The 13,609-nt window shown below is 37.1% G+C and overlaps 1 protein-coding gene across 2 annotated transcripts; it reads right to left on the reverse strand.

The window, feature by feature from the left end:
- Positions 1 to 433: 433 nt before the first annotated feature.
- LOC120341798 (uncharacterized) lies at positions 434 to 7,042 on the reverse strand. 2 transcript variants are annotated; one of them, XM_078111063.1, is made up of 11 exons: positions 6,816 to 7,042; positions 6,257 to 6,393; positions 5,483 to 5,529; positions 5,274 to 5,382; positions 4,241 to 4,429; positions 3,694 to 3,889; positions 3,127 to 3,299; positions 2,470 to 2,581; positions 1,797 to 1,960; positions 1,377 to 1,551; positions 674 to 851 (listed from the first exon to the last, which is right to left on the reverse strand). In XM_078111063.1, exons 5-11 carry the CDS (start codon positions 4,307 to 4,309, stop codon positions 817 to 819), a joined length of 924 nt encoding a protein of 307 aa, XP_077967189.1. In that variant the 5' UTR covers positions 4,310 to 4,429; positions 5,274 to 5,382; positions 5,483 to 5,529; positions 6,257 to 6,393; positions 6,816 to 7,042; the 3' UTR covers positions 674 to 816. The 2 variants fall into 2 exon arrangements, with proteins under 2 accessions (XP_077967188.1, XP_077967189.1); XM_078111062.1 differs by lacking the exon at positions 1,377 to 1,551 and having other exon boundaries at positions 434 to 851; positions 6,816 to 7,039.
- Between the last annotated feature and the right edge of the window lie 6,567 nt (positions 7,043 to 13,609).

The following is a 13,609-nucleotide window of genomic DNA, read 5'->3' on the forward strand; positions in this document are numbered from 1 at the left end:
GATTAAATGTCTGAATTATCGTTAATGCATATCTGTTCGACCTGTCATTCCTTACACATAGCCTGTCTCGCGCTATCGACTACTCGATATAGTTACGAACATCACTGATGTGCACTTTAGTGTATAATCCATCAACGGCAATTCACACATGCGTGAAAAAATCTTAAGCATGCGCAATGGAGCAGTTACCAACACATATATTTACGAGAGATACCGTCCATTTATGCATTGCGACACATTGCATCCTCACGGCTATTTCTATTCTTTGAGAAAAATATACTGCGTCTCAGGGGTTTAATTTGCTACTTAACTCGCAATCTGAATTTTGGTAATGTATTTTTGGCCACTGAATGTATGATTTGACAATACTAGTATTTGAGTTAAAACATTTTACGAGCTGGGGAATTGTTACCCACTTTTTGATATTCATAAAATGAACGCATTCCAAATTCTGCATATTTATTTTTGAAGTGGCAGTTGAAGAAAACAAGTACTTGAATGCAAATTGTCAATAAAATCTTAGATTCAATATGTACATTAAACAATCAATAAATAAATCAATCAACAATTTTGTTCACTAGAATTGGACGCTAAGTGGAGCATTCGATGGTCTCCTCCAGAATACTCTTCGTTCGTTTTGTTCCTCTCAACATCGCCCATAAACTGGAATGTGTATAGACATAATAACCATCGTCCATCGTTGACATCATAATCTCCGGTGGCTGATGGTCGGGTCGTTCAACACCTGAGGATCCCGCCGAGAACATTGATTGGCCGTCTTCTCCTGTATGAGACTTGGTATCAGTTTTGTCTTCATCACGAAGATTCGATTCCTTTGTCGATTCGTAAGTCTGCATGAAAATTGTATTATTTAACCGGTTTTATAGCTGGAACTACGAGTTTGGTATTTGAAAATGTGGAAACCCAGTCATGCAGGTCGATTGCTCATAAGCGAGTATGACAATTTTATTCCAATTTTTCATATATTTTTTATTAAACTGTTACTAAATATGACTTGACCTGGCGGCCTTGTCCATTCAAACGGGCCTTGAAAAGGGCCTATTTACAGGCGAGGTTTGAGCAATGATATCTCTTCTATCCTCAATGATCCCAAATATATTCTGGCATAACAACAGCGCAATCAATATACGTTAATATACTATTTTTCGCACACCAGACTTATGGAAACCCCAGACATTTTATTTTTTCTCACATAAATATTCCAAAATGCACAATTTTCTTTTGAAGCCAAAGATTTTATTTGAAAATATACAGTTTCTGGGAAACATTATCGAATATACTCTTTACAATCAATAATTCATAAAATTAGGTTATAGAAAGATTCAATGGCGGACTATCTGCTGTTTGAATCGCACCTAGTTTTGAATTCTTGTAGTTATGATTCATAATTTTATCTAGCTTCTCTAGAAGGTAAACGTGATACATGTCGTCCTCTTCTAGTGCTTCAAAATCCTCTTCTGACGAAGAGTCGTCAGATTCTGCTGTATCATACTTTTGTTTTGCGCGGGAACTCTTGGAAGCGGACGTTTTCTGAACGAGATGCAGACTAATTTTATGCTTCAGCGAGCAAACGTTTTCGCGCGATGTTTTGGCAGGCAGCGCTGGAATTTACAATTCCGAATCAGCGGTGTGATCCCCAGTAGATTTTGCTTGATTATGTATCAGGTATAGCTGGCAAGGGCAATTGCGAAAACGCCTGCTTCCAAGGGGTAAGTACCATACATTACACGCTATGTTTCAATTCAGATTGAGAAGTCATTAGGTAATGTTTTTACCTTGAAGTTCATAGGCGGAATTGTCCAGGCACTCCTTGCAGAAATGTGATGTCGCACACGTTCTTCGTCAGAAATGAGAATGTCGTCAACTCGCATTTCCTCCAATACAACGTCTGCACTCATTACTTCCAAGTTGATTCCTTCGCGATATAAGTTGCGCAACCCTAGCAATATTAATTACAACAAAATGATCACGTATCTTACACAGCAATTACTATCCATATGCTACTCTAACTATTGGGTGATGATTGTAAAAATTCTGCGAGCGTGGTGCTGAAATTGCGATGCTTATATATAGTCCAAGTTGTCAAATTACAGTATTCGATTTTTTTGTGCTTGCTTATGGGTAGAAAGGGGGGCTATAGGGGCAGCTGTCCCGGGCAGCACGTTGTAGGGGCAGCAGATGCAAGCTGCAGAGTTCGCGTTATCACACATGTTAATATTAATACTACATTTCACTCTTACTTGATCTTTACTTTATTCATTCGTATGTGTAACAACATCTATAATTCGTTTATATCTCGAATTATTTTTGAAGTTGGGTATCAGAATCTCGCGCTGGGCATCAGAAAAGTTTGGCACGCCTCTGTTTGTGGGATTGGATAGCCAGTCAATTCTGTTCACTTACCGGTCGAAAACTTTTTCTCAGATTATATTCTGGAATAATACACACCTTCGTGTACTTTGTGTCTCATTTCGTCATCTTTTGCGTCCCAGCCGAGTGCATGAGCGAACCTTATAGTGACATTCAATTGTCCTTCAAATTGGCGGTGCTTCAGATATGACTGTATTGAAGAGAAACATATAGCGTGTTTGATCACGGCATAAAATCGTATCATTATAACACTCAAGATATAGGAATCACACATTAATCGAACCTCAAACTTGTGATAACCATAATTAACATAACCTATGACACTATACATTGTACTAAGGGTAAATATCACTATTTCGGTAATTCAAGAATATTGTAAAATGTTCAAATACTTTAAAACAGGGGTGTGCAAACTTTGATACAGGAAGGCCGGATACAAATAACTGGGTGAAATCGCGGGCTGCACCTTTATTTAACCTAGACATTCTGGTAGTTGTGGGCACAAAAATTTCAGGTATTGATCTTATGACACGCGTTGTTCGCTTCGCACAAGCTAGCTGTTAGAGCATTGTAAGAGATTGGAATTACTCGCACGTACCAGATTAAACTAAATTAAAAACTCGTTTCGCCGCACATCATACAAAATTGGCACTTTTCCGCGGGCCGCACAATTTTCCATGTGGGCTGCGTTTGGCCCGCGGACCGCAGGTTGAACACCCCTGCTGTAAAATATACCTTCTCGAGTTGTATCAAATTTAGCAACGTCTCTGCGCATGTATATATCGGAGATGAGCTCATAACAATGTCCACATTGAGTTCGATAGCTTGAGATTTTGGAATTTTCTCTTCCCATGGTACTTTCATGAGATCGAATACAAATAACTGGGTAACACCGTCGGCCTTTCCACCTGAGTTTAAAATTAAAAGAAAATATTTATTTAAACAGTATATAATATATGATGACTTACGAAAAGCAAGTGGTTGCTACCAGGTTTGTTCGTAGTAAAACATTGACAACTTGTAATTAAAAATTGGTAAGAAGACCTGAAAATGCCAGTAAAACAAAATTGAAGTAGAGACTGTATTGTCACTCATTAAAGTAAATGCTATAATGAGGTAGATAATTTGATACAATTTGTTTACCTGGTACTATCTATATTCTATACGATGTGATTTAACAATGTATTTTAACAAAGTGAGTTACTGTGAAAATGCCTATATACTTATTCTACTTTGTATCAAACGCAAACGAAATATTTTCCTGTCAAAGTCAATAACTGTGCGTCATTAAAATTTACTCACCAATAAATCTAGATCTATACAACACATGTTCGACATCTGTAAATACATCGACAAACGTGATTTCACATTTCAAAACCATTAAGGATGCTAGTCTTCCTTCTGTATCTAGAAACAGTTTATAATATACATGCTCTGACCACGGACGACAGTTTCCTGTAACCTCCGTTTCAACCACTCTTTGTCGTTGCTGGAAATCCTGGTATAGAAAGAATATTTTTTTGCTAATGTCAAATGCGTGGTACCATTCGAAAAACAACAATAATGGAAGCTATATATGCTATTTTGATCTGTTTTGTTTTTCACTTACATTGAACTCTATGATAGAAAATATATGTCAAAAATATATCAAAATGACGAAGACCGATAATTGTTAATCCCGAATATGTGGTTCTGTTGGATTCGCTTTCAGAAATTTTAAATATGACCTTTTCTAATTTTCCACAAGAGAAGTTCATGTTATTTTTGATAGTAGAAGTTCCCGACTTACTATGCAAATTACATGAACACCTTATTTCCTTTTATTTCATCATACAATGTCATTTCATACCTGGGGGTCTTCGGTCATAATATTTTTAGGAATTGTACGCGTAGGCTTCTTCGAAGGCTGTTGTCCCATGTTGCTTGATGAAGTTGTATTTGCAGGGATAATGTCTTCGCACGCAGAAATTGCTGGTGATAGTATTTCAGATGGTGCGTCATCAACGTCTTGTACACGATTTTCTTCGGTATCCTTATCCTAGAAAATGTGTATATACATATATTATAACAGAGATTGGTCATATTTTCAACTATTCAATACGGTTCTTGGCATTTCGGTTCGCAGGTTACTTTCACTCATTAAATATCATTTTCAAACTGCTATCCTTACTGATATATTTCTCCATATTTACTAATTTTATAGTTTGCTCTTCCAACACTAACTCACGTGAATGCGTATTTGTTCACACTGCAACGTATCTTCATTCAATTTCAATACAGAAATTTTACCAATGCATTCATTCGTGGGCGGGGAACGTATGGGAAAAAGCACTAGCACACGATTAGCGCTTTGTTGTGTCGCAATATTACCAAGAAAGAGCTCATATTCCGTTGTTGCGCGCGCAAAATTCCTTGTTTATTACTTTAGTTTTATTGAGCCTTCATTTATATTCAATTCAAAGCAGTGTCTAATTGTGAGTAAATGCTGATCCTTTGGTTCATCAAGCGAAATATATAAAGGATTTTAAAATGTCCAAGTTTAGAATAATTGGCAAAATACATGGTATACTTATGAATCGATTTTTTGAGAATATCACATCCGTGCTTTTAACTTCGCAAAAGGTATTCTCAGTAAATTAACGATTGTATAGACTATAGCGCGCGTAAAAAATTATAAATGTGATATTTTAACTGAATTGGTTAATGTTAAATAACGTATAAACTGGTTTATTAACCATAAATCTCTGGATCCGTATAAGGCACAAATTGTTACGCTTTACACTGATTTTAAACATGGCCATCTACAATAATATAGTATCAATACAAATATTTTCTCTGCTTTCCTACACCAATCGTTGTTGTATAATGTTTAGCGTACTTACAGAGTCTTCCGCTAAGTTCTCAATACTGGCCGAAGCGCTATTCGGTAGTCCTGTCACTACAATTGATTGCGCGGGACGTTCGTGTTCTGCTTCTGAGGAAAGGCTGTACCTAAACAGTATAATATATATATATATGTAAAGTAAATTCACACAGATATATTGGGTGGCAAGAGAGAGTAGGTTTGGTGTTCATATTAAAAAAAATTGACCTTGAAATAGTTGGTGATCCTTCCGGTGTAGCTTGAGGAGGAATTTTCTAAAACACAAAGAAAGTAATAAAATAAAATAATATAAATTTATTTATTATAGTCAATACATATATCAAATTTATTTGAATTGAAATAAACTTAGAATTAAAGCAGCAGAAAAGTGCTCAGGTCTGAGCTCAGGTGGGATATTAGGATCGAATGGTTACTATTCTGGTCTCTAACTCGGCTGCGGAATACGAGAAAATGGACACCTTGACTCCGGTTGAATAAAATTTGGCTTCGACTCCTACTACAGCTTCGAACTCAGAAAAATTCAAATTTTGATAACAAAACTATTCCATACACAAGCCTTCTAGAATGTACTAATGTTTAGTCAACTTAATTCTTTTTTAGTTTCTGTGAAATTTGACTTCTTTTATCAACACTGACAGCCTTTACTCCTGTGAAACAGGCCAAACTGAATCCACAGCCATGAACCCGACACAATGTTTTCAACTAAGAGTGGCAATTATCTCTTTTTGGATATATATGTTCGAAACCATACCAATCTGACCCAATATTTTAAATGAGATTTAAAATTTAACTGCCTATATTTCCAACAGAAATTCGCACATTTCATAGTTTCACAGGCCATAGATGGCCAGTATCTAGTAGTTTTGTGACGTGCCTTTACCTGAGTTAATCAGAACGCTTATATAAATTGCCATAGCGCTTATGGGATTGAATATTTATGGTCTTGTTAGCTATTCTAATTTGATAAAAGAACTGACGTACCTGGATTTCAATTAAATCTTTGTCCGAGAGATCCACGTTTATGTGCGATTTATATTCCTCTTTATCATCAGCTTGATACAGTTCAGTGTTATCCCCCGCCTCGGGAGAATCAACCACTCCCGAAGGTAAGTCGCTACCTGTTTATATGAACATTAACATTCAACACAGAAGCTTCGAGAGAATGAGCTACATTTAAACCGAACTAATATCAAATTATTACACTACTTTTTCGGGCTCAGTAAATTTCCATTAGATAGGGTTTTTCTTATGAGTTAACAAGTAACGAATTTCAGCGGCACGCTCGCTACCATTGCCTGATATGCCATTTCATGATAAAACACTTAACTGGTTCTGCGTTAGTTATTTAGATAATAATATGCTTCACTGGATTTCATTAAAATGAACACAAGACAATATTTTTATATAAAGTCCACCTACTAGGTTAATACTTCAATCGTCTATTTTCACGACAAACAAGCAGTCTATTATCGTAGGCAAGATAATTCTGCTTCAGTTTTAAATTTACACCCACACGAACCGTTAAAGCTCTTTGGCTTACCTTCCTGCGCCACCGTTTCTTTTGTGTGTTCCAGTATGAAGAAATGCAGTAAATGGCTAGAACTGTACACCTATATGCAACACAAACCGATCTATAAGCTAACAATGCGGGATATGACTGCAACCTGCCAGCACAATATGTTCACCGCTTCCTCGCAAAACCATTCAATCGAAGGCAGCAGCAGCGGTAATCAGAATGTTGACTATACTGTTAAAAAAATCCATACATTTCATTGTTAGCAATTTAGAGAAGCATAAAAGCGATAAATTGAAATAGCTGTAAACTGAATTTTAACCACGGTTGCGACAAACATATGGTAACCGCAAACAAATATTGTGAAGTTTTGGTCGACATTCCAACTACTCTCCCTCGAAGACGGTAAATACACAATAAAACCTTCAAAAGTATTTATTTACTCGGATGGCACGGACGAAGCGAGTCTGCTGGGCGTAATAGATCTTCAGATCTCTCTTAACTAAACGATTCAACCAGTATTTGATGGCAATACGTTGTCGATGTGCACGACCCTCCTATTGGCCTTCGTGGAATTCGTCATATCCGGGTTTCCGCTCATAAATGATGTAAGGTTTGTCTTTCTATCCTGCGTAATACGCTTTCATTGTATAGAATGCCAAGCGGAAATTTGCATTGCGCAGAGATGCACAGAGATAATATTACGTTTGATCATTCTCGCCAGTGCTAATACTCAATACTTGCCATAATATCGTATGCAATCACCTAGTGTTGATTACTGTCAAGTGTATACGTGTCTGCCTACATATATATCGCATTATACACATACACTGAAAAACAGAGATAAAAATTTTACAATAAATATGTTGCAAAAGGAGGTATGAAGAATTTATCCGTCCTCGAGTCAAAATACAAGAAAGCAAACCAAAAAATAAAAAAAAAGCGAAGAAGTGAAAACAGAATTATCAGGGCAACGTCTTCTTTGAATACTTCCGTAACATCGCCTGATCAGCAAGATGTCAAAAATGGCAATTGAATTTTATCTGCCAATCAGAAACTTTTTTCACTCGAATTGCAGACACATAGCTTGTTTTTGCTAGCTTCTTGTAAGTTTTAAATTGTATCTGAGCTTTAGATATAAATCAAATATTTCAATGATCATTTTTATCCGAGGAATCTTAGCTTAGTTACAGCAATGAGAATGAAGAAACTCCAGGAAAATCTGCGTTAGACTAGGTTCAATTTAGATATCAATATTTTCGAATTGCGGTCAGTTAAATAATATATATATGTGAACCAATAATATGATTGAACACTTTCAAAATATTACAGATCTTATGCAAAAGAGATTTTAGGAAAACACCCCGCCATGTTTTAAAATAAAATATTAATATTTATCTAGTTAGTATAAGTACTAGGATAGGATTTACATATTTATCCGGCGGAGAGGAAAGCCGATAAGACGGCTTAACCATATGGCGAGCCACGGCCTCGCGTCCGGTTACCATCCCATGTCGGGTATTGGATTAGTTAGTTACTTGTTTTCGGACGCATGGACTTGGTGGTGGAGGAAGCCGTAACCGATCAGCGGTTACGTGAACCACCCTACTAGTTTATTTTGACTTCATAACCAGCACAACCGACAATGAAACGATTGGTAAAAACATGAAAAGGCTTTGTACAGAAGATCCAATTGCAATTCACCATTGCAAAAATGCTTATTTATTGGTGTTTCACCGAGTTGGGGTTTACAAACTAGTTTACATTTGCAATACCAACATTTTGGTTCAAAATGTTTAATCACGTGCTGTTTAAATTGGAGCTTTTCCGGTACTAATTTTTAAATTACTGCAGATGAACCACCACATCGCTAAAGGAACAATCCTGATTAAGTTATTTGATTTATACCTAATTTTTGATAATGCAACTAAAAACTGTCGAGAAGCACGCAAAACCAATGTTTGCAACTATGCTCGAAAGTCTGAAAAATTCCAATTGTTACACTGTAAATATATACTACTACGTTACACCGCCGTTATCAACTCTTTGCTAGATGGTAATTACCGACTCTCATGACCTTTGACCGATGCTGCCAGCTACATAGTTTGAGGGGACGCTTGCCGTGCTGCGCGTTTCAGACTACGCGCGATTGCTATTCGTAGCTGCTTCGAAAAGATCGCTGTGTGTAAATGTTGCTTCAACAGTTTTTTTAATATTATAAATTTAATACTGACTAACTTATGTTAAGTTGTATGTACAGTACCACGGTACGGTACCTGGTAGTGGTGCACCCGTACCGTTACTGTAGTACCGTCAGCGGACCGGATATCGTGTCAAATTAGTCTATCGAGTACGTTAAAACACTGACATATTACGAAAAACCTACTTTAGTACAGCATCTCTCGGATCATCCACCGCCTAACCACATGCGAATACAAAGCAAAATCGCAGCGTCCTCTCAAAAAGTGGTTCTGGCAGCATTCGTCACGCTCTGTTGTGTCGTATGAAAGTCGGTAATTGTTATGAGAACAAACAAAAGAGCTACGCTCAAATATATGGACACGTCACAAGGTGTCGCTCTTCTTTTATTCTGACCAAAGTGACTAGAAACCAAGTGAGGACATGCATTGGTAACGTTATAAGCGTGCGTGTGACGTCACACCAGCCATTTTGTGTCCAGAGTTCTATCGCTGTAAGCGATAACTACGGTATGTGATTTAAACCTGCGATCGTTAAACAGTTGAATAAAAAATAACGACGCTTAATAATTTGGACCAAATTTTCGCAGCGGCAAATCGGATGAACATTCTTCTGAGAAATTAATTTAAATTCCTCAGATATCTCGGCTCGGCGGTATGGTCATTGGTCAGCATATACGAAGTTAAGGTTAAAGTCATCCAACTTCACTCGATAAATCAATACAATACACACAATAAGACCAAAAATATTAAACAAAGAGATGCATATTTTACTATAAAAATCCTGATGTTAGTATCGCTAATTGTACAGAACTTATTTTAACAAACTGACGGAACTACACTACGGGAACTTGCAACTATTTGTTCAACAATGTGTACATTGTCATAATACCGTATTTTCCGGCGAATAAAAGTCTACCCGGCGAATAAGACGAGGCCTGCTTTTAAGCCTGAAAAAAAATGGGTTTTTACATATAACCGGCCAATAAGTCGGGGTAGTAAAATCGCATCAACATCGGGAATCTTAAATTACCTTGCAATGCCTTTTGAGCGGTCGCCGCGTTTGCGCACTGGTTAAAATAGCCTATAATGACTTTTCTTGTAGCTTAATATTCAATCCATATACGGTATGTTAATTCAAATATGATAATCACAGCTTTACAATTCCAGATTCACAGCGCGAAAATGTCGATTTATTTAAACTAACCAGATGAGGACGTGGGGAATGCTATCGCCGAAGGTATTCTATTGTCCGGATTCAATAATAAGGCGACACCAAAAAAAATGAAAATGATCATACTCGCCCAATAAGACGACCCCCCCTCCCCCCCCCCAAAATCAGGCCAAAAATTTGGGTCTAGAAAAGCGACTTATTCGCTGGAAAATACGGTATATTAAAAAAATATTCTACATGCACGAAATGAAGGATATCGGCTTATATCGGGGTTAAAAGAAAAGAGAGAATTTATTTATTTCGTCAAACCAGAAAACATAATAATGATACAATAACAAATAAATTATAAAACAATACGTAATGCAGTTTTCGCTAAAAAAAATAAAATAAATCTCTCTTCGGTACATGACTGGGTGATAACGATACGGGCATATACGGTCGCATATGCATTTCTTATGGTATTTGACGGAAATTAATAATTTTCACACATATTCTAATGTTAATTCATTTCTTATCAATTGCGGGGCGCTGTCAAATCCCAACCCAACAAACCACCTTAATTATGGATGTTTTTCAATTCGGATAAGTCGTAGATAAACAATAAGGCCAATGTATCATTTGGAAACGATGTATCGCGGCCACGTAACATGATTACCTCTCCATTTACATGTATTCAGTATTTTATTACTTATCTCTATCCTTTGCGCGATCACAATATCATTGCGTGACATGGCTCTGTAGTACCCGCGATATATATTCATATATAACTAGAGACTAGAGTGCGATTCATTGTCGTTTTGCGGGATCATCTGGATATCCCATTTTGACTTCGGTAAATAAACAAAATCGGTGAACGATTAGAAGCCAAGTTTTCGTAACGACGCAAAGTACAATTAGGCATTGACGTTCAGGCGACGTTGTTCTGCAGAACGTTGTAAATTACGCAATCGCGAATTTTGTCGTTCACAGCTGGAGTTCCAATTATATCAGTATTGTAGCATCGACCGCGGTTTAAATAATACCTGCTTTAAACGTATGCTTTAGGTTAATGATGTTTCACACTTACCAGGGTAAGTGATAAGTGTTTTTCGTAAGGAACGCAGAGCTGCTACGTTGCAACACTTTGGTCGCAACGTAATTGCGAAAGATCGCTGCGTAACGAAGTAATTAAGGAACGTCGCTGTTTAACTCAAGTTGGCGCAGCGGACATATGAAGAATTGGAGAACAATGAATAAAATAGCGTATACAATTTTACTGGTGCACGATAAATTCAATCCAATGATACCATTCGAAAGCTATTTTTAACCTCTACAAATGTCAAACTTACAAAAGTATATGTGTCGATATCATATTAGATTAAAACAAGAACAAATCGGAGGTTTTGTCATTTAATTGAAAAGTTTTTCAAAAAAATTCACGCTTTCAATTTCGCCGATTTTTGTACGATAATCGGGACATTTTATCCCCATCTCATAATTATAATTAGTCTCCTAGATTGTCTCTCAAACAATATAAAACTTGTCTAAATATAATGTAAGGTTAGTGAGATATGAGGTTTCGAAGTTGCATAACTCACACGCGATACCTGTAGTAAGATAACTATTGCGCGATTCGATGGACACAGAATGGCGTCCGATATGCATCATCGCACACGGTGTCTCCACTTGGTTTCTAGTCACTTTGATTCTGACACACAAAAAAAACGAATCTCTGGAAGTCAACAGAAATTTTTGAATTAAGTAAAAGTATAGCCTTCTAGCAAAAAAATCAATCTTTAACCTTTGAACATTTTAAAGCAATTGGTCTAGTATTCGAAGAGAAAAGCGATTTTATGGTGACGAAGAGGAATAATACCAACAAAAACAATAACATAATATTGAAACGATCGTTATGTACACTGACGTGTCAAATAAGAAAGACGATACTCAGGCGATTTCGATGATAAAATCATTTGAGGTCTTTCAATTACCGACTTTCATACGACTCAACGGTATGTTAGTCGTTGGACTCAACAGAGTATTCGCATGTGGTTAGGCGGTAGATGATCCGAAAGACGCTGTCATTTCGTAATATGTCAGTGTTTCAAGGTACACGATAGACTAGTTTGACAAGATATCCGGTTCTCTGACGGTACTGCAGTATCGGTACGGATGCACCACTACCAGGTACCGTACTGGTACTCAATTCAACAATCAATTTGCTTCTCAATTTGCTTTTTCATTCATATTCATTTTAAGCTTTCTATTTCATGTTATTTCGTCATGCTGTGTTAGACCCCATCTAGGGTGTCGCTGCTCGATAACCAGTACTGTTTTTTTCAGCGTTTCCCTCCACCCCGAAAAGCTATTCTTCTTTTATTTTATTCTGTATATGTAGCTTTCGTATTTTCAAATGGTGGAAAAAATAAATTACTGATACTGATACTGATCAACCGACAAATAAACCGTTGTAGGCCCACTGTACATGCAACCAACGACTAACATGCAACTTAACCTAAGTTAGTCAGTATTTAATTTATAATATTACATAATAATATTACACACATCAAGCTTTTTCAAAACAGGTACGAATAGCAACCGCCCGTAGTCTGAAACGGCGCGGTAAGGTAAGTGTCCCCTAAAAATATGTTGCTAGAAGCATCGGTCAAAGGTCATAAAAGTTGGTAATGGATAAGGCCTCCAAAGACGAAACAATAGCTCTCTAGCATACCTTAGCGAACATAGGATCTGTACCGTACTCTCTGGTGTCTCAATTCACTTTAGTCTCACTGCTGCACTGGTACGGTACGTGTTTCGCTGTTAAATGCGATCACCATCTTCAGGCTCGAAGATTCTGAGATTGGCGCTAGCATGATTCGAATTGCTTGTCTGCTTGTACTACCAGACTGGCTGACTGTACCGTATGTATGCTGTCGGTTCTGTAGGATTGGTCTGACGCCTGGCGCTATCTCAGAATCATCAATTGCAGAGTTGGCTTACTTTGAAAACCACGAAATTGAAAATCAAAAAATAGATCTGTTACCGGTATCCCAAATCTGTAAATTAAGCTACTGCTGTACTGTTTTTTTTCTGGCTGTTTTTAATTTCAATCAGCCATAACTGTATTAACTTATCAGGTTACCTATTCCTGTATTCTTTATACATACGGTACCATATTTCAGTGTCCAGGTGTTAGTTTCCGGTATTTTCGTACTGACTTATTCCTGTGTATCAGTGTATACCTGTACCGGTACTGTAGCGACTGCTGCACTTAACAGTAAACTATGATTGCATGATGTCATATTTTCATATGTCTGTATGCCAGTATGCCAGGTATAGTAATCTATTGATGCAGACCAGCTGCAGAGCTGACTGAATACGCAATACCATAAAGTCATAGTTTTGTAGTTGGCCTATAACTTCAGAACTTATACTTGTATAGCATAAGATGCCAGAATACATGACATGAA

This window comes from Styela clava, chromosome 3, assembly GCF_964204865.1.
Source record: "Styela clava chromosome 3, kaStyClav1.hap1.2, whole genome shotgun sequence".
NCBI classification, from domain to species: domain Eukaryota; kingdom Metazoa; phylum Chordata; class Ascidiacea; order Stolidobranchia; family Styelidae; genus Styela; species Styela clava.

Bases quoted from the DNA above. Each gene is read 5' to 3' on its own strand.
- LOC120341798 (XM_078111062.1), bottom strand. From the start codon at position 4,309: ATGGGACAACAGCCTTCGAAGAAGCCTACGCGTACAATTCCTAAAAAT. The intron at 3,300-3,693 runs GTGAGTAAATTT...TTTTAAACTCAG, and splicing joins GTATAGATCTAGATTTATTG to GTGGAAAGGCCGACGGTGTT. The intron at 852-1,796 runs GTAAAAACATTA...ATTTTCATGCAG, and splicing joins TTCCGCCTATGAACTTCAAG to ACTTACGAATCGACAAAGGA.